General features: G+C 38.9%; 1 protein-coding gene across 1 annotated transcript in view; it reads left to right on the top strand.

The window, feature by feature from the left end:
- Positions 1–908: 908 nt before the first annotated feature.
- The window catches only part of KLHL18 (kelch like family member 18), a 73,990-nt gene continuing 55,431 nt past the window's right edge, over positions 909–19,467 (top strand). Inside the window, exon 1 of the mRNA XM_044677100.1 lies at positions 909–1,162. Coding sequence (XP_044533035.1) covers positions 1,005–1,162 — 158 coding nt within the window. The 5' untranslated portion in view covers positions 909–1,004. The remainder of the gene's footprint in view (positions 1,163–19,467) is intronic.

A 19,467-nucleotide genomic window follows, 5' to 3' on the forward strand; every position in this document is an offset into this window, starting at 1 on the left:
CTATCTTTGTGCCTCCAGGCCTCAGTTTCCTCATATATCAGCAGTGGCAAAGCAATTTTGCATTTCTTACCTCCCAGCATCATGAGGGAAAAGCACCTAGTAAACCTCAAAGCAGTTTAAAAATGCGAGTTAACAACTCTGCAGCTGGCAGAGCAGAGCAAACAGTGAATTTGGAGTCAGAAGCCAATTAAAATATCACCTCTGATCATGACTATCTGCAAGCCCCTTGGTGTCTGTTTCCTTCTCTATAAAAGAAGTTCGGTCTCTTCCAGTCCCTTCCAGCTCTGATAGTCTACGTTCTACCATCTTCCCCAGCTTTCAACCCTATGACCTTAAGTACACGCTATAGTTAGTTCCTCTGGAATAGCCTCACTTTTCTCATTTCTACGAAGCGGGGCGCTCCTGACAGGTTTGCTGCGAGAAAAGCGCCTAAAAGCGCTCCAGAAATGAGGGCTGTTTTATTTGGGGGCCCGTTCCCTCTTATTTCTCCTCCTCCTCCGGGATCAGGTCCTGGCGCTTCTCTGAGCCTCTGTAAGTATCCAAACCTGTCAGCTCCTCTCCTTACCGTTCACAGGCAGCCTCCCTTACACCTCTCCAAAGGGCAAAAAAATGGGCCGAAAGTGACAACACCCGCAGCAGCAGTAGAAGCAGCTACAGAGAAATCCGCAGCCAAGTAGCCCGCATCTAAGGCGGGAAACGGAATATTCTGTACTCTGTGGCGCGAGATTGTGTATACTGTCGCTATGACGATGTGACGCCACCAGGAATCTTCGGGAACACCCAAGGGGGAGGGGCATGGTAAAATGGGCGGGGCTTTGGCGGACCGGCCAAAAGGGAGGGAAGGTTCGGGGACCGGAAGTGAAGTCTGGCCGCTTCCGGGGGGCGGAGCTACGGCGGCCGCTCGGGGCCGCACCTGTCCTAAGCCGCCGGGTTGTGCAGTTGGGTCGCTGGAGAGGGAGGCTCTTTGCCGCCGCGTTTGCGGCCAGCCCTGGAGGTGGGGGAAGATGGTGGAGGACGGAGTGGAGGAGCTGGAAGATCTTGTGCATTTTTCCGTGTCGGAGCTGCCGAGCCGGGGATACGGGGTGATGGAGGAAATCCGGCGGCAGGGGAAGCTGTGCGATGTGACCCTGAAGGTGCTGGGGCTGGGGGAGAGAAGGGAAAAGTGGGGGAGGAGAAGAGGGGAAAGGTGGGAGAGGAAGGGGAAGTGTGGTGGGAGGAGAGAAATGGTGGAGGAGAGAAGGGGGAGTGAGATAGAGGAGAAGAGGGAGAAGTGGGAGAGGAAGGGTGAGATGGGAGGAGAGAATAGATGTGGGGGAAAGAGAATGAAGAAATGGTGGAGAGCGAGAAGGGAGAAATGGGAGGGGAAAGAAAGAGAATGGAAAGAGAGAAGGAGAGAGATTGGGGGAAAGAGAGAGAAAGGAAAGATTGGGAGGATAAAGAAGGTGGAGGAGAGAAGGAGAAGGGGTGAAAAGAGAGGAAGAGGAGAGAGGAAAGGGGAAGTGAGAGAGGAGAAAAGATGGGAAGAAAGACAGCAGAGGGGAAAGAAGGAAGAGGAAAGGAGAGAAGGGATAGATGGCAGAATTGACAGAATGGAGAGCGATAGGAGAAGGCAGAGAAAATGAAGGAGAGAAAGAAGTGAGAGGAGATAAATAGGAGAGGACAGAGAAGGGAAAGAGACAGAAGGAGAGAGATCAAGGAAGAAAGATGAGATGAGAACAATGGAGAGGAGAAATGAAGAGGAAGAGGGGAGGAAAGATGGAGCAGGAAGGAGAAGATTGGAGGAGAGAGGATGGAAATGAGAAAGGGTGAAAGTTCTCAGGGTTTGGATTTGTGGGAGAGGAGAAAGAGAGGGGTCATTAAACAGAGTGGCAGGTTATGGAGCCAGTGTGAGGACTCTAGACGTTGTTCATCTGGCTTGGGGGGGTTGAGAGGGAAGGAATCAGGATTTGAGACAAATGAGGAGAGAAAGAGAGAAGGAAGAAGGAAAAGAAAAACCGAGTTTGAGAAGGGACAGACAGGATGGTTAGGGGAGACTGGGAGATCTGATGTGGTGAGAGGAAGACCAGAGGCTGGACTTTTGGTGTGAAAAGAAGTTGTGAGAGAGAAAAAGCTGGGAATCATAAGAGAAGAAAGGCAGAAAGGTGATGTCATTATTGGAGTTGGGGTGGTGGAGTGTTGGTCTGGAAGAGAGGCTGAATGTTACCTCTTAGAATCCCTAGTTCCCTTCAAAGCTCAGCTCAAATATGTTTTCCTACATGAGGCCTTCCCTGATTTCTTCTGGCTACTATTCTGCATTCCTCTTTTCCATTATGTTGTATTTACTTTGAAGATATTTCCTCCTCCTCAGTAATATTTTATTTTTTCCAATTTCATGTGTAGAAACAATTTTTTAACATTTGTTTTTTGACAATTTGTGATCCACATTCTTTCCCTCCCTCTCTTCCCTGAGATGGCAAATAATGTGATATAAATTTGTGTATATATATATATATACATATATATATATAATGTATATATTTTTACTAACTTAGGTATACTTGTTTTCCATATAAAGTGTAAATTCCTTGAGGGTAGGGGCTATTTTACTTAGCAATGCCTGGCACATCATACTAGTGATAGATGCTTGCTTCATCAGGAGAGTGTATATCAAATTATTCAATATTGAATTTTGAACCCTTTTCTATAAAGAAGATAATTTTTTTCACATTTTTTATTTTAATGGTATTGAAGGAGCTTTCCATTTTTCTGTTTTAGTCATTCTTGGGTAGAACCAAGGATATGAGCTTAGGTTTTAAGGATTTATAAAAACCTCATCTAACCTATATTTAATTTGGAAAATACGAGCTTAGGTTTTAAGGATTTATAAAAACCTCATCTAACCTATATTTAATTTGGAAAATATATCTTTTTCCCCAAATTCATAATATAATTTTTTTTTTTTACCCTTGTACTTCGGTGTATTGTCTCATAGGTGGAAGATTGGTAAGGGTGGGCAATGGGGGTCAAGTGACTTGCCCAGGATCACAAAGCTGGGAAGTGGCTGAGGCCGGGTTTGAACCTAGGACCTCCTGTCTCTAGGCCTGACTCTCACTCCACTGAGCTACCCAGCTGCCCCCACATAATATAATTTTTAATAAGAATTTTCTGACATTTTGCAATCCATGGTCTCTCCTTTCCCACTTTCCCCCTCCCAAGAAGGCAGGTAATATGATATAGGTTAAACATATATTATCATACAATACATATTTCTATCTAGTGTTTGTCATATTGTGAAACAAGATATATCATTTATACTATTCATGGAGGAATAAAGTGGAAGAATAAATAAAGTGAATCTATATTCAGACTCTGTCAGTTCCTTCTATGGTGGTAGAAAAGTGTCTTGAAGAGGAAGAAAGTGATACTATTGGGGGGGGGTGGGCTAGAGGACAGATTCAAGTGAAAGAGATAGAGCAGATGGGACAAATGAAAGGTTTTGAGTGGATGAAAATTTTATTTTGCCATGAAGCAACAGAAGTTATTGGAGATATATGTATATATATATGTATATGTATGTGTGTGTATATATATGTAGAGGAATAATGTGATTATGGCAGAAGTACTTAAAGCCAATTAACAAAGGAGGGATTGGAATAGTCGGATCAGAGATTTACTTATTATGATGTGGGAGGAGGGAGCAGGAAAAGAACTTCTGGAAATGTTACAGACTTAAAAAAACAACATTGTGATTTCATTAACTTCTGAACAGCATAGGAAAGAAAAAAGAATTGAAGTTGCTGCTTCTGTGGAACTCCTTGTTACTGAGTAATATTTAAAATTTTGCCTGATATTCAAAGTCTCCAGCAATTTGATACCACCTTATCCTTCCAGCCTCCTGTCATTATTCCCCTTCACTTACTGCTGTCATTGAGTCAAACTCAACATTGTTCTCTGTTCTTCAGTCTCATGCCTTAGTGCCTTTGCTAATGTGATCTCTTATTCCTGGAATATCCTACTTCTTCACGTCCTAGTTAAATTCCTACCTATCCTTTAAAGCCCAGCCCAAATGCCATCTCCTCTAGGAAGCTTTCCTCAGGTTTTTCCTTCAATTTCTCTTCTGTTGGTAAAGAGCTTCCTTAGATTTGTCAGCACTTTTGTCTTGTAATCTCTTATACACATCATCTAATATTGAGCATTATAATTAGCTGTGTTTGTATCTTACCCCTGTACTAGACTGTATAGTTTTCAGGACTGAGATCATGTTTAATTTAAATCTTGTATCTCTCTAGTGCTGTATACACAGCATAGGAACTTAGTAATTTTTTTTGGTATTTGTTATATTTATAGTACTATATATATAGTACATTCAACATACATATCAATCTCAGTCACTTGAACTACTCTACTTTCCAAGATCTCAAACTCTGAAATTTCATTGTAACTATGGTCTCTTTTTGTCTTTTCATCCAACTCAATGTCCCATACCTACTTTATCTATTTTTTGCTTTTCTGGTTTTTTAATTGTTGATTTTTTTTCAAATCCATCACCTTGGTCTTACTGTGAAATTTAGATGCCATTGTTGGCCATTTCTATAAAGTCCTAGAAGTCAGTCTTTCTTTGTTCATATACTTTGGCCTTGCCACTCCTCAGTCTCAGAAACATTCCACTTTTTACCCAGGCTGTCAGATATTGCATAAAGTCTTAAAAAAACCAGGAAGACTCCACTAGCAATTCCTGTACAGTTTTTTATTCAGGCCCTGGTTGATTCTTGAACACTTTTCTCAAGTTCTCCCTCATTCTTTATTAAGAAGTAGAGGTGATTTAACTTGAACTTCCTCAGCTTCCTTTCTTGTCTTCCCTAAATTTGAGTCTTCACACATTCTCTTATCCCTTCTACCTTTCTCCAAAAAATAACTGACCAATTTCCTTTCCAAGCCCATTTCCTCTATTTTTGTCCTTCACTGCATCTTTTTGCTCTTCTTCAATCTTGTTTTTAGGTATCTACTCTCTCATATCTTCGTTCTTACCTTCTTTATACTGTTTTCATCCCTTTTGCCTTCAAACTTGCTCTGGTCTCCTCTGTCCTAAAGAAAAATATTCCTAGACTAGATTTTGCTTGTTTCTTAAGCTATTTTCTTTTTCCTCTATTCTGAGTTCTTCAAATTACTCAAAGTATAAATTACTCTCATTCCAGTACTTCCTTTCATCATTTTTATACTTAAACCCTTTGTAATCAGTTTTTTCCTCCAGCCCTTTATGGAAACTTTCGTAAATCATTAGTGATCTAATAAGACAAATCAAAGTAGCCTTTTCTCAGTCCTTATCTACAGTAGCATTTGATACTGTTGACCTCTCTCCTCTCTCTCCTCACTTTGGTGAGTGACAATACTTTTTTGCTTGTCCTTTTCTAACTGTTCTTTCTTAGTCTATTTCTTCTAAGTTTTGGCATTCCCTAAGACTCTGTTCTCATCTGCCCAAGAGGTTCTTTTCCTTGATGATTTAAAAACTTTCCTTCAACCATCACCTCTGTGCACATAATAGCAACTGGCATTTATAGAGCGCTTTAGTGCTGCCTTATGCTATTTATCTCATTTGATCCTTACGCCTATGCCCTGAGATGGGTACTATGGTATATTATACCTACTTCCATTTTAGAGATGATGATGATGGAAAGGAAGGCTCAGAGAAATTAAGTGACCTAGCTTTGGACATAGCTAGTAAGTATCTGAGTTGAGATTTGAATCTTATTCTAATGAAGAAGTAAAGTATTTGTGATACTTACTTCTCACCTAAGATTCCCTGGGCCTTGGTCCTTATTTTTCTAGTGGGGTGTCTCTTACGTCTCATATTTGGATTTGGATAGAATGCAGTATTGCAATATTTCCTTTTGTCCACTGATGCCAGATGGTCAATTTCTATCAGACTTACTTTAATAATAACATATTTGAATCCAGAATCTTGTTCAGCTTTTTTTTAAATACTAAGTTTTACTTGATGATGTAATTTTAGGTGGAGAAGGAAAATAAAATATTCTCAAATAGGAATGTAATCAGAGGGCATGTCAGTTAACACATGCCATTTGTATGCTATATACATTATCATATAGTGTTATACCAGCAAACTCATTTGAAATCAACATAGCTACTCATTAAAGAATACTCTATTATTGTCATGAAAATGCTTTTAGCAGTGTAAGAGCAAGGTGTTCAGGTGTTCAGAAAGAAGAGCTATTGTGCTTCATAAGAAATGTTGAGACGCTTTACAACTGACAGAGTATGGGCTAATTTTCCCAAAGTGCCTCATTTTGAGAGACTGAGAGAGACAGAGAATGTTAATACATAATCCACTCTACCACCCTTCCCTGACCCCACCCATCCAGTCCTGAGTGATTGATTAGAACTGACATATTGGTGAATCCTGCAGAAGCACAGAGCCAAGCAGGTCTTTTTAGTATGAATAATTAATCATTCAGAAATCAGCCTTCTTTCCTTTCCAGCCATTTATTGGGAAATTCTGGCCAAAGCCTCACTTTGAATCACATGACTGAAGTTTACACCAGCTACAGTGTGGGTGGGGAGTAGCAGTGAGAGGTACACCCTGGAAAATTGAGTTACAAGCTGAGCAGCATTCATTGTGGCTCACCCTGAGGCTTTTGGAGAATGTCCAGTTGGGGAGGATTTATGGGAGTCAGCATTTTGTGTTACTGCTTTGCAGCATATAATACCATCAGGATATTTACAGGAGATTGAATTCTTTTGGGTTTTTTTTTTCAACCTCTCCTACTTAATTTCTTCCTTAGCCCTTGAGCTAAATCTCTATGGATTGGTTAATAAGAAAGAATCGAGGTTATGGTATGTTCTCCCTTTCCCTCCTTTTGTATCTTCTATGTATATTATGAGAAGCAAGGCATCTCTTTTCCTAAGAATATTATTTCATGGGGATGGGTACTTCTACTTTTTTTGAAAAGACTGCTGGTCATTTTACCTTAGTCTAGGTTAGGAAATGAGAAAAGGAGGGGTGAGGCAGTGTTGAAAATTCCATACTTCTGATCAGGATTCTCTGAAAATGTCAGTCAAATCAAATCATAATCTTTGTAAGTGTTCATCAAATAGTTCAAAGTCTTGATAGTGGCCTATCCTCCAGGAGCCATGATCTCATTGAAGGTCCATTTACAAATGTAGATCTCAAATCTCTCCACACTACAGTAACTTCTGTTTTGTAAACTATTGCGGTTGGAAATATTCATTATTGCTAGACCTCCTGATGATATTTACTCTGAGTTTAGCCGGGTTGGTACCTCCATGCAACAATAAAACATTTGAAGATTTTAGTGGAGAATAGTAGTAGTTAAAAAAATTCCTTGTATTTGTATTTGTATGTATTTTTGAAGCACCATCACCACAATGTTCAATGACTTCTCTAAGTATTAGCTTCTAAGCGAAAAAATAATCCCAGAAGTCTAGGAAAGGGAGGTGCATGATACATTTTGTTTTCCCTTCTTTTAAATTTCAGGTGTCTGAGTTCCACTTAAAGCTCCCCAAACTGAGAGTTGAGGTCTTAAAAATCCTCATTTTTACTCTTAATTACTTATAACTGAGTAAAAACCGAGGCTGCAGCATGCCAGACCAGAGGAACTGTAGAATGTCAGAGCTCAAAAGACCTTTAGAGATAATCTCATTTCAACTTTCATTTTATAGATGACTGTACAGAGGGGGAATAACTTGAATTGGAGCTAGTTAGTGGCATAGATAGACTAGCATTTAATTCTCCTGACTTATTCTAGTACTTTCCCCCATTCTAGTCTTTGAAAGCACATGTGTTTCTCCTGTGTTTGATGGGTTTTAAGGTCTTGAAAATAAGGGCCTGAGTTTGGACTATCTTATTAGCATGTAAAATAGAAGACCAAAATGGCTTAAACTTAGCCTGATCTATTAGTAATATTCAGTACAAAGCATATTAGTGGTAAGTGATTAGATGACCCGAGAACATAAAGACTTCATACTGTACCAAAATAATAAGCTGACTGGAGATCTTCACACATCCCTCCCACGTTCAGTTGAATAGACCTTTCAACACAAGACCGATGAAACCTTCAGGCAAGGGAGAGTGAAGGTCCCTAATGCTTACTACTTTGGGGATTGTGACATCATACATCAGTGGCATCAAATTTAACTAGAAATGAGGGCCACGGAACCATATCTCTGTAGGCTACATGTTGATTCAGAAAGCCACACATTATATGTATATGTGTGTATACACACACACATATATATGTATATGTTTATTTATTGCTATATCAACACATTAAGATCAGATAGAACTATATTTTAATCTCATTCAAATTATGTTCAGGAGTGTTATTGTGTTATCTAGAACAATTCTGAGGGACTTATGAGAAAGAACGCTATCCACATCTAGAGAAAGAACTGTGGGAGTAGAAATGCTGAAGAAAAAATGATTTATCACTTATATATGTGGTTATATGATTTGGGGTTTAGGTTTTAAAAGATTACTCCATTACGAAAATGAATGATATGGAAATAGGTTTTAAGTGGTAATACATGTATAACTGGGTGGAATTGCTTGTCAGCTCTGGGAGTAGGGAGGGTAGAGGGGAGGGAGAGAACACGAATCATCTAACCATGGAAAAATATTTTTTAAAAAGGAGTGTTATTATGGGCTGCACTGGTCCTTCAGGATGCATGTTTTGGCACCTCTGTTGAACATCTTTCAAGAAACTAAAGGGAGAGAGAGAGAGAACGAACGAGAACACATTTTCAGGAGCATTTATCCTAGCTGTTATCACCAATCAATTTTTATTCACTCAATTTTGTTGGTTTATTTCAGGAAGCTCTGACAACTATGCTAAGAGAAAAAGATAACTTGTAACATAAGTATTCTATTAAAGCGATGTACAACATATTTCCATACCTTATTTTTCTTGTGCTAGTGTATAAAATATAAACACTATGTAATCTTTTTATTCACTTGTCTTGGGGATGTATGCTTCTGAGATGTTCCTTTCCAAAATATCTTATTAATATCGTTAGCATTTCTCATAGGGGATGACAGTAAAAAAATTATACCAAAGAGTTATAGCTACAAAAAGAACATATGTATTCACCAAGCATTCTTTCTGCAAGCATTTGCACATCTGCTATTTATAGAGCCCTCCTTTTATTAGGCCAATGGTGAAAGAACAAAAAAATGATGAGATGATGGAGGAGAAGAGAATATGCATTTACATTGCACCTACTATATGCCAGATATTGTGCTAAGTGCTTTATAAATATCATCTCATTTGGTCTTTATAACAACTATGTGAGGGAGGTGCTGCTGTTATCCCCATTTTATAGTTGAGAAAACTGAGGCAAATAGGTTAAGTGAATTGACCAGGGTCACACAACTGTGATGTATATTAAGGTCAAATTTGAACTCGGGTCTTCTTGGCTCTAACCCTTTTGTTCTTTGCACTGTACTATATAGTGACCCAAGATTTATAGTCCCTGCCCTCAAGGAATTTCCACTCTAGAGGAATAGGCCTTTTTTTTTTTTTTTTTTTTTTTTTTTTTTAAGGGAAATGTATTTGCTTGGTGATACAGATTCATTAAGTGATTCCAGGATTGCAGTTGCGTTCATCTTTCCTTCCTTTTGCTGAGAGAGGATAAAGCAAATTTCCAAATCAAGAGATCCCATTATATAGTATTAATACAATCGTAGAAATTCAGCACTAGAAGGGTATCTTTGGAGGGCACCTTGCCTGTCCTGTACCTGAGCAGCAATCCTCTCTACCACATCCTTGATAAGCGGTCTTCTAGCATCTGCTTGAAAACCTCAGGAACTCCCTACCTCCCGAGGCAGCTCATTCTCTTTGGCTATAGCCCTAATTATTAGGAAACTTTCTTTTGTGCAGCTTTCAGTCATTGCTCTGGGTTTTTTCTTCTGGGGCCAAGAAGGACAGGCCTAATTTTTCTCCCATTTGACAACCCTTCAGATAGTTGAAGACTATATCATATTCTTTCTAAATTTCTCTTTTCCAGGATAGATGCCCTCAGTTCCTTCATCTGACCTTTGATATGACATAGTTTTCTTCCCTCTCCTGATTGCATCCTTAAATGGTCCAGTTTGTCAATGCCCTTGCTAAAATGAGGTGCCCAGTACTGGACACTAAACAGATCCTCCCTGCCAGGCCAGAGAACTAAGGAGTATATTGCATTTCCTTTATTCTAAATGCTACATTTCTTTTCGCATATTCTACTGTTACAGTAGCCTTTTTAGTTACCATGTAACATTGTTAATGCATTAAACTAAGAATTCACCAAAATTCTTTGGTCACTTTTTTTTTTTATATAAAACCCTTACTTTAGGTCTTAGAATGGATATAAGTGCCAAGTTCCAAGGCAGAAGAACAGTAAGGGCTAGGCAGTTGAGGTTAAGTGACTTGCCCCAGGTGGAAATAGCTAGGAAGTGTCAGGCCAGATTTGAATCCAGGTTCTCTTGACTCCAGACCTGGCCCTCAATCCACTGAGCCACCTACCTAGCTGTCCCTCTTTGGCCAATTTCACAAAAAATTATTTGTAACCTGGCTTTTTCCCATCCTGTTCAGTTCATCTTTTGAACCTAAATGTGGGATTTTACATTTATTGTTAATGGATTTTCCTCTATTAGATTTGGATTTTTGTTTCATAGTGACTTTTGGATCCCAATTCTGCCATCTGACATGCTGCTAGCTTTTTGTTTTCTGCACATTTGATAAGTGTGCTTTCATCCTTGTCACTGATGACAGAATCAGGCCAAGGATGGGTCCCACAGCCCTTCCTCTAGTAAAATCAAAGCAAGTAACCTTGGGGAGAGAAAAAGCAACCACATAGAGCCCTTCTGCTCACAAGCCAGTACAGTTAAAAGCCTCTTTTCATAAGATTGTCTTTTTTCCCCCCACTAGCCTAGTATTTAGAATACCCCTGGGGGGAATCACATAACTTTTCAGAGGTTCCAGTGGATACTGTTAGGATAAAAGAACCCCATTGGTAATGCTGTGATAGCAGCAGATGGCCACTGGTTTCAGATGAGATTAGGGAAAGAAGTGCTGATTTGGCTGGATTTCTGATTATCCTAAGCTCACACAAATCTGTCAGGGTTGTCCCTGTAATGAGAATAACTTCAGAATAGAGAGTGCTCTGGGGTGCATGAAAAATCACATTCATCTCATTTTGCTAGGATGAGTGGCATTAGAAAGAATTGTTCTCCCAGGAGGGCCACTAATGGATAAGAGAAACTATGAAAACACCTATGAATCAGGCAATATTGTTGGTACAATAAATGTTTAATAATTTAATATAATACCTGTTGTTATATATTCTATACCATTGGGTCAGAATCTAGCATGTTTGTTAGTGGACCTGTCTCTAGAAGCTTATACTTCTTCGGGACAAATCATACTCTGTTGGCCATGCCTTTCTTCTCCCCAACAACCACCCCCTCCCCCAAGCTTGAGTAAATGGTTATAATGAGTATTAAGGCAGCCTTGAAGGGGACCAAAAACAAGTATGTGGAACTGGGGAAAGGCATTCTTCTTTCCAACTGCAGCAGGGACCTTGATTCTTCATACTGCACTATCCCCAATGCACAGCTCAGGGTGACCAGCTTATCAATTAGTAATTTTAGATAGTATTTTTTTTAAGTTGATGCATTTTTAAAAAAATCAACAAGCACTTTCAAACAAACACCTAACCAAATTTGTATATGAAAATATATTGTCTAAGGACAGTGACACAAAACTCCTATAGCAAGATTGTGCCTAATGCTGCATTTATAAAATATTTTTATCATACCAACAGAAGCTACAGGGAACTTCAGAACCCATTAAACAGTATACTCCAGAACAGAAATTAATGCCCTGTATTAGAAAACATGATTCTAAGAAGGAGTCCAGAAGTTGCACCAGATTGCCAAAGGAGTCCAAGACACAAAAAAGTTAAGAACCCCTGACCTAAAGTTTAGACCCTGCTATGAGTCTAGAAAGCATTCCCTCTCATCCACCAAAGGACTGCCTTTTGATTGGGGAGGGAGTGACATGAGCATCCTAATGGGCCATGATACCCATCTACTATTTTTATGAATTATCACCTTATTAGATACCCACTTGGACTCCTGTGGTATAAGCTTATGACACTGACTTCACCCTTTAATTATTTTGCTAGCCATTAAAATGTTAAGAATAGATGTTTTTCCTGACTTCTCATGACTTCCATTGAGTGGAAAGTAAGTAACAAGATTAGGATTAGAAGAAATCTTGGAGTTATCTGTTCCAAGATCCCTCTGTACAGGGGCAGCTGGGTGGCTCAGTGGATTGAGAGCCAGGCCTAGAGACCGGAGGTCCTCGGTTCAAATCCGGCCTCAGACACTTCCCAGCTGTGTGACCCTGGGCAAGTCACTTGACCCCCATTGCCCACCCTTACCACTCTTCCACCTAGGAGCCAATACACAGAAGTTAAGGGTTTAAAAAAAATAAAATAAAATGAGGGGATTGGAACAGGTGATTTCCTAAAAAAAATCCCTCTGTACAGATGAAAAAACCAAGGCCCAGAAAATGGAAGTGATGCTAGGTAGAGAGTTTCACTGTATAATTAATTTCAAATTATTATTTTTCTTAGCCATAACCCTTTAATGACTTCCTGTAGAGACTCATATATCAGGTTTGCCGGAATGCCAAACCACACAATGGATTTCATTTGTAAGCTAAAAGCAGATTTCTCATTCCCATTAATAATGATTAGGAAGTAGGTGAAGAGTGATGTAATCAAATGTAGATTGTAAAGGAACTAAGGCATGCAATGAGTGATTCATGTAGTTGATTCAAGATGTGAAAAAATAAGGTTATGTACCCGTGTACTTTTCTGGGACAAAAGGGAGTGTCAGAATTTGAAAGCAGCTAGCAAGTTATATGTGGTGGGATTTGCCAGTTTTTTAAGCAGACTACATTTTCACAAATGGTTAAGCAATCACTATTTGTAAAAATCATAGTACCTGAAAGAAGCCATTAGTTATCCTCTGAAAACTGTTTCATTATAGATAAGCCAAGAAAGCAGAAAGCTTTTCTTTGTATGGTTCCATCCATGAGGATTAAACTCAATGCTATAGAAAGGTAACAAGGAAAATAAACTAGGCATGTCTGTCACTGTCCTGTTTATGGATCTAGTTCATGTGTTCTTCGGCTTATGGCTCCCCAACTGAATAACACAAACTATTTGATATTTTACTTAAATCAGTGGCATGTTAACAATTTAAGAAGAAATTTTGCTAAATTTTGGCATGACCAGTCTGCCCCTCTCCACTTCCTTTTCTAATCTTTCTTCTGTGACTTCCTCTGAGATCACTTTTCGCTACTATTCATCCCTTTGTCAAATGAGTTGTCTCTGTACTCTTTTTTTCCCAGCCAAATTCTGAGAAAAAGCTTAAAGAAAACTGACAAATTCTACCACATATAACTTGCTAGCAGCTAAAATACTGTTACCTCTGTTTTCTTTCCTCACTTTTACTGAAATTGCTGTAAATTTACCAGTGATCTTTTAATTGCTAACATACATTCCTTTGCTCTCTTGACCTTTCTAGTTTCTCTTAAATAGTCTTTCTTCTGTTTTCATGAACCCACTCTTTTCTGGTTCTTTTTGTACCCTTCTGTTCAGTCCTTCTTAGTCTCCTTTCTAGATTATTGTCCATGATCCTATTGCCTAAGCACTTGTGTACCCAGTACTCTATTCCATACCCTGGGCAAGTCACGTAATTTCTCCGAGCCTCAGTTTCCTCATTGGTAAATTGAACATAATAATAGCATTCATTTACCTTCTGTGATTGTTATAAGGATTAAAAGAGATTGTGTGTTAGAAGTTTGTTGGGGGGAGCAGCATGTTGTAGTGGAGAGCTGATCTTGAAGACAGGAAGACCTCAGTTCAAGTCTCAACACTGATACATATTGACTCAAGTCACTTGACCTCTCAGTATCTCAAGTAGTTACTCAGGATTGCCTAGCCCATACCACTCTTCTACCTTAGAACCAATACCTAGTATTGATTCTAAGACGGAAGGTAAGGGTTTAAAAAAAGAGAGAGAGGCATTCATTTGATAAGCTAGCACCTGCTCTGTACTAAAGTTCTTCCTTTGAGATCTCTTTTCCTTCCTTTCTTCCTTTTTATTTTTGTGCTGCCTCTGTAGGCTGTTAGACCTTCATCAACTCATGGTTGTACTGTTTCAGGAGCCTTCTTCCCTTTAGTCTTTCCTCTTTGTAACTTCATGTCAGTAAGGTTAATTTTTCCAAAAAACATTCTATCCAGTAATATTCCCTTGCATAGAAACTCACATTTGCTTCTCATTGTACACAGAATAATACCCAAACTCCTTAACCTGTTAGTTAGAATCTTGATCCTAGATCTGAAGCTGGAAAGCACCTTAGAGACCTTCCGTTTCAGCACTTTTGTCTCATAGATGAGGAAGCAGGCCTAGAAAAGTTGGTACTTGCCCATGGTCACATAGCTAGTAAATGCTGAAAAGCCCTCTATGGTCTGACTCCTCTCAGCCTTTGTATCTGTCTCCTACTGTTCCCCTACGTTCTAGTGGAGTCAAATTAGTCTTATTTACCTCATAGGTTCCAAATGTGCCTTGTATTTTTTCTGCCTTTAAATGTTTGTGCTATTCTCTTGTTTCACACCCCTCCCCCATTTCTTAGATCTGTCACATAGGGTAGAACCTAAGATCAATGGCCTCAAGTTAAAAGAGAAGCAAGGTTTGGGCCCAACAATTTGCTAATAATAGATCTAGCTCTCTATCTCAACAGACCTATCAAAAAATGGAATTGTTTGTCTCTGTAGGTAGTAGGTTACTACTTTTAGGTCTTCAAGTCAGAGGCTAACGATCCTTTGTCTGGGACGTTATAAAAGGGTATCCTTCAGGTAGAAGCTAGTAGGGTTTCTTAATCTCGAGTTCATAGACCCCGAATGAGACCATTGCTGGGTTTGAAGGACATCTTTATTTTCACTAACCTCTTACTGAAATTTAGCATATTCTTTAATTAAGAAAGTAGACAGCAAACATAATTCTGAAAAGGAGGCTTCATCAGATTACCAAAGGGTTTCATGACATGTAAAGGGTTAAAACTATGTCTGTATCTCAGCTTCAGGATTCTCTCCTTCTACTTATTGATATTCCTTTTTTTAAAAGACTTATCTCAATTTCCAAGGCCTCCAAGGAACTTTTCTTGATGCCTATAACCCTTCTCTGAACTCCTATAGCATATCTTATCTCTCCTGTTCAAATGGCATTTACCATATATTGCCTTGTAATATAATTATTTGTGTACTTATCTTCCAACTTGGTTGTAGGTACTTTGAGGGTAAGGACTTAAACTTTTCTGTAATCCCCACAGAGCTTAGAATACATAATAAATAAATAATCAACCACCAATAAACATGTTTAACAAATTCAACAAACATTTATTAAATAAACTTGAAAAGGGGGGGGTTTAGTAAAACTTGGGCCTTAGAGCCTCGTTTTTGGAAATTACAGAAATGTAGACATTTTGTTAAGTATGTGGTTGACTTTTTAAAAGAAAAATCAATGTTTAGTTGTTTATTTAAATATCTTTTTTTTTTTTAAAAAAAAAACCCTTACCTTCCGTCTTAGAATCAATGCTGTGTATTGGCTCCATGGCAGAAGAGTGGTAAGGGCTAGGCAATGAGGGTCAAGTGACTTGCCCAGGTCACACAGCTAGGAAGTGTATGTGGCCAAATTTGAATCCAGGACCTCCCGTCTCTGGGCCTATCTCTCAATCCACTGAGCCACCCAGCTGCCCCCTAGATCTTTTGAATGATTAGTATTTTGAAGCACAGGATGACTTGACTTCATGTCTTGGGCAGTGATATGTGCAAATAAAATGGACCTAAATAATAATGGTTATGGTGAGATGTTTTCCAGACAAGTATGCTACAACACTGGGTTGTTAGATCAGAGTCTAGTTTAATTCAGTAAACATTACTTAAGGACCTTTGGGAATATTCAGGGTACAGTGCCAAGCACAGAAAAAAATGAACTACAAGAGTCTTCTTTTGAGGACATAAAAAAAAACAAACAAACTAGCCATAGGAAGGAAGAACTGTAAGGCTCAATTTAAATGGAACAAGTGTCTGGAAAAATAAGCTGTAAACTCATGAAGGCCATGTTTATGTATGTATTATGGTGAGAATGATGATTCCTTGGAATTTTCCTTGTGTCAATAACTGTAATGGAAATGGAGTGCAGTTTGGCTAAAAATGAGAACTTTGGAATTTAGATCTTAAAGACTTTAATTCAATAAATGTTGAGTCCAGTTAGTGTAAGAATTAAAATTTAATTATTATAGCTATATATAAAAATATGTGACCGCCAGGAATAAAGAGAAAAAGGGAGGTTAGAAGGCTAAATAAATGAAGCTGTAAGCCACAAGGCCCAACAGCCAGATAGGCAGAGTTTAGAATTGGCCCAGCTAGGCCAAGGAAGCCAGCCTAACTTACCCACGTGACAATACAGAGTGTAAGCTGTCTGTGGTCTCAGGAGATGCTTCTTCTTCCAGTTCCAGACGGCAACTGCCCCCACAGGAAGTTCACTAACTTACTTAAAGAGATCGTGTCTTTCATCACTTCCTGTGGTCCACCTCTAATTCAAATGGACAAATGGCAGTTTCTACATTGATTTGGACTGCCCAAAGGGCAGTCCCTTATTCTTGATTTGTTACTTATTGTCACGTGTGGGTAACTCATCTCCCCTCCCCACTAAGGGAGGTGGGAGTGACATCATTAGCACGCCTGGGTTGAGTAGATTTTTGACTATTAATGGGATCCAGCTAATTCTATTTACACATTAGTCATTGTTTATTAAGCACCTACTGTGGGTCAGGTACTGTGCTAGGAGTGCCAGCCTGGAGTTGGGAGAGCCTGTGTTCAGTTCTGGCCTCATTCACTTCCTAGCTGTGTGACCCTGGACAAGTCACTTAACCTCATCTTACCCTTCTGTCTTAGAGTTGTTACTATTACCAAGACAGAAAGTAAGAGTTAAAAAAAAAAAGATTATAGTAGAAGAGTCAGGAAATAATAGGGAAAGGAAATCAAGAAATGACATTAAAATACAATTTCCTTAGCCTATACTATTTGTTACTTTTCTTTGCTGGACCTTAATTTCTTCTGTAAAATGGAAGGAGTAGACTAGTTGACTGACCTTTTAAGTCTTCCTTTTCAGCTTTGAAATTCTGTGATGCTTGAGTTCTCTTTCATATAATCTCAACCTTAAGAGAGTTAACCAGATTTGTTTTCTTCTAAATACTTTATGGGGGGAAAAGAAAGTAACATTTATTTTAAAAACACATATGACTTCTTATAGTCAACTTGTGTTGCATTTGTCATTCAATAAATGACTTGTAAAGCACTTACTATATTTCCTCCTTTCAATTTTCTTACATTTTATAAATGAAAAGTATTATATGGCCTCACATTGACCTTGAAGCATTGTAAGATGCTCATTTGAAAAAAGATTCAATTGTTTGCTGCGCTGCAAAAACCAAGGCAGGACAGGTTACTAACACATTTTAGGATGGTTTTTGATATAGAATTGAATACTTATCTTCCTACTGAATATCACTTTAAGGTTTATAAAGCATTTTGCCTCAAAACAACCTCACAAGGCCCATGGTACAAGTATCCTTATCCTCATTCAGTAAATAAGGAAAAATTAGAGGCTCACAGAGGGTAAGGGCTGGCTCAGAACAGCACAGATAATAACTATCTTAGCTAGAACTTGAACCTAGGTTGTTGTTTCAATCCAAGACAGATTTTTTCACAATAGCAAAACTCCTGAAAGGTTAGCCTCTCTACTAAAAATCAGTTAAATAGAAAAAAACAATCCCCAAGTATTTCAGGTTGCTTGAGCTTTTATCATATTTAGCTGTTATACAATATGGGGGAAATTCTACAGAAAACTTCCACAGAATGCCTATTGCTCAGACTTTTGTCATCTTGCTGTCACTAGGTACTGGAAATAGCTCTCACCACCATATTTCCAACTTTCTTGCTGCTTGACTGTGTGCATATTTGCATAAATGGGAGTCGTTTTCTCTCTTCCCTATGACTGAGGTCTTACCCTCTATCCTTTCTCTTTCCCCCGTTAGTCCCTTGGCACTGTTGTTTGACTTACTTCAATAACCCAAGGATCCCTGAGCCTTACCACCCTTCCAGTCTCTGTACCTTTAGGATTTCTGGACCTTTCCATTTTTTCTCCAGTTGAACTTGTCACCCTTAATGAATTAAAAATTTAAAGTGGGTTCTTTGAAAGCATGGACTATCTCCATTTTTCTGTTTGTACCCCATGCATTTGACATAGTGGTTGGTACGTAGTATATGCTTAACATAAATGCTTTTTCATTTCATTTCTGAAAGTTATAAAAGTTATTTTAAAAAATGTGTTTTGTCTACCTGTTGCTGAGATAACTTGTACCTAGATCACTTTTATAGATGATCTTTAAGGTTTCTTTCTCCTCAGTTCTTTGATTCCACAATGAAATCAATGATTCACTAGATTACAGAAGGTTAGAACTGGAAAGCACCTTAGGAATCACCAATCCAGTCACTTCATTTTACAGATTAGGAAATTGAGGTCTGAAGAAGTGAGATGACTTGTCCAAGGTTATAGCTTTCAGATGCCAGACCTGGGACTCAGAAATAGATCTTCTCTAAGGCCAGTACTGGTCCTTCAGCCACAGCCAGTCTCTTGTTCTGGTGCTTCTAAAGTCACTTAGATTTCATCAGTTCAGGGATGGATTTTACCCTTTAAGCATAAACTGATTTCTGTGGACCTTTTATTCATTCCATTTCCATTTTCATACAGAACCGTGCCCTTAGATTTTGTTCTATCCCTTTTCAAAAATGTAGTGAAAGGCTAGGGGGAGGATAGATAATTGATTTTATGTTCATCTGCTTAAAATGGTGAGTATGTTGGAAACCACAGGGTAAGAAGTTAAGTGCTTTATGGGACTACTCCCTAAATAGTGGGAACTAGGAGTTATTAAAATGTTATGGAGGAAAAGTGCTGCTGAATATTTTCTCCTATTTTGAAATCTGAAATTTTCTTCAATGTAATACAAGCTGATTATTTTTTGCTGTCATTCAGTGTAGCAGGGATTCTTCTCCCTCTCCATTGGACCCAGTAGTCTCTAAAGGCCACTTCCATTTCTAACTTCTTGTGACACTGATTTGTGAACTACAGCCATTGTGGTTCTTCTGCACCGCTAAGACTTTGTTCATTGCACAGTTCCCTGCCCCACTGCAACAGGCTGTGTATGCCTTGGTTCTGACAGCAGACTCCCAGTAGCCAGCAAAAGACTGGGATAGTCTAATGGACAGTGAACACCAGCACATGAAGGCCTGCATTTCAGTGCTAGGGCCCCTGGATTCCAGCACCTTATATTCATT

Source organism: Gracilinanus agilis, chromosome 1, assembly GCF_016433145.1.
Source record: "Gracilinanus agilis isolate LMUSP501 chromosome 1, AgileGrace, whole genome shotgun sequence".
Classification (NCBI taxonomy): Eukaryota; Metazoa; Chordata; class Mammalia; order Didelphimorphia; family Didelphidae; genus Gracilinanus; species Gracilinanus agilis.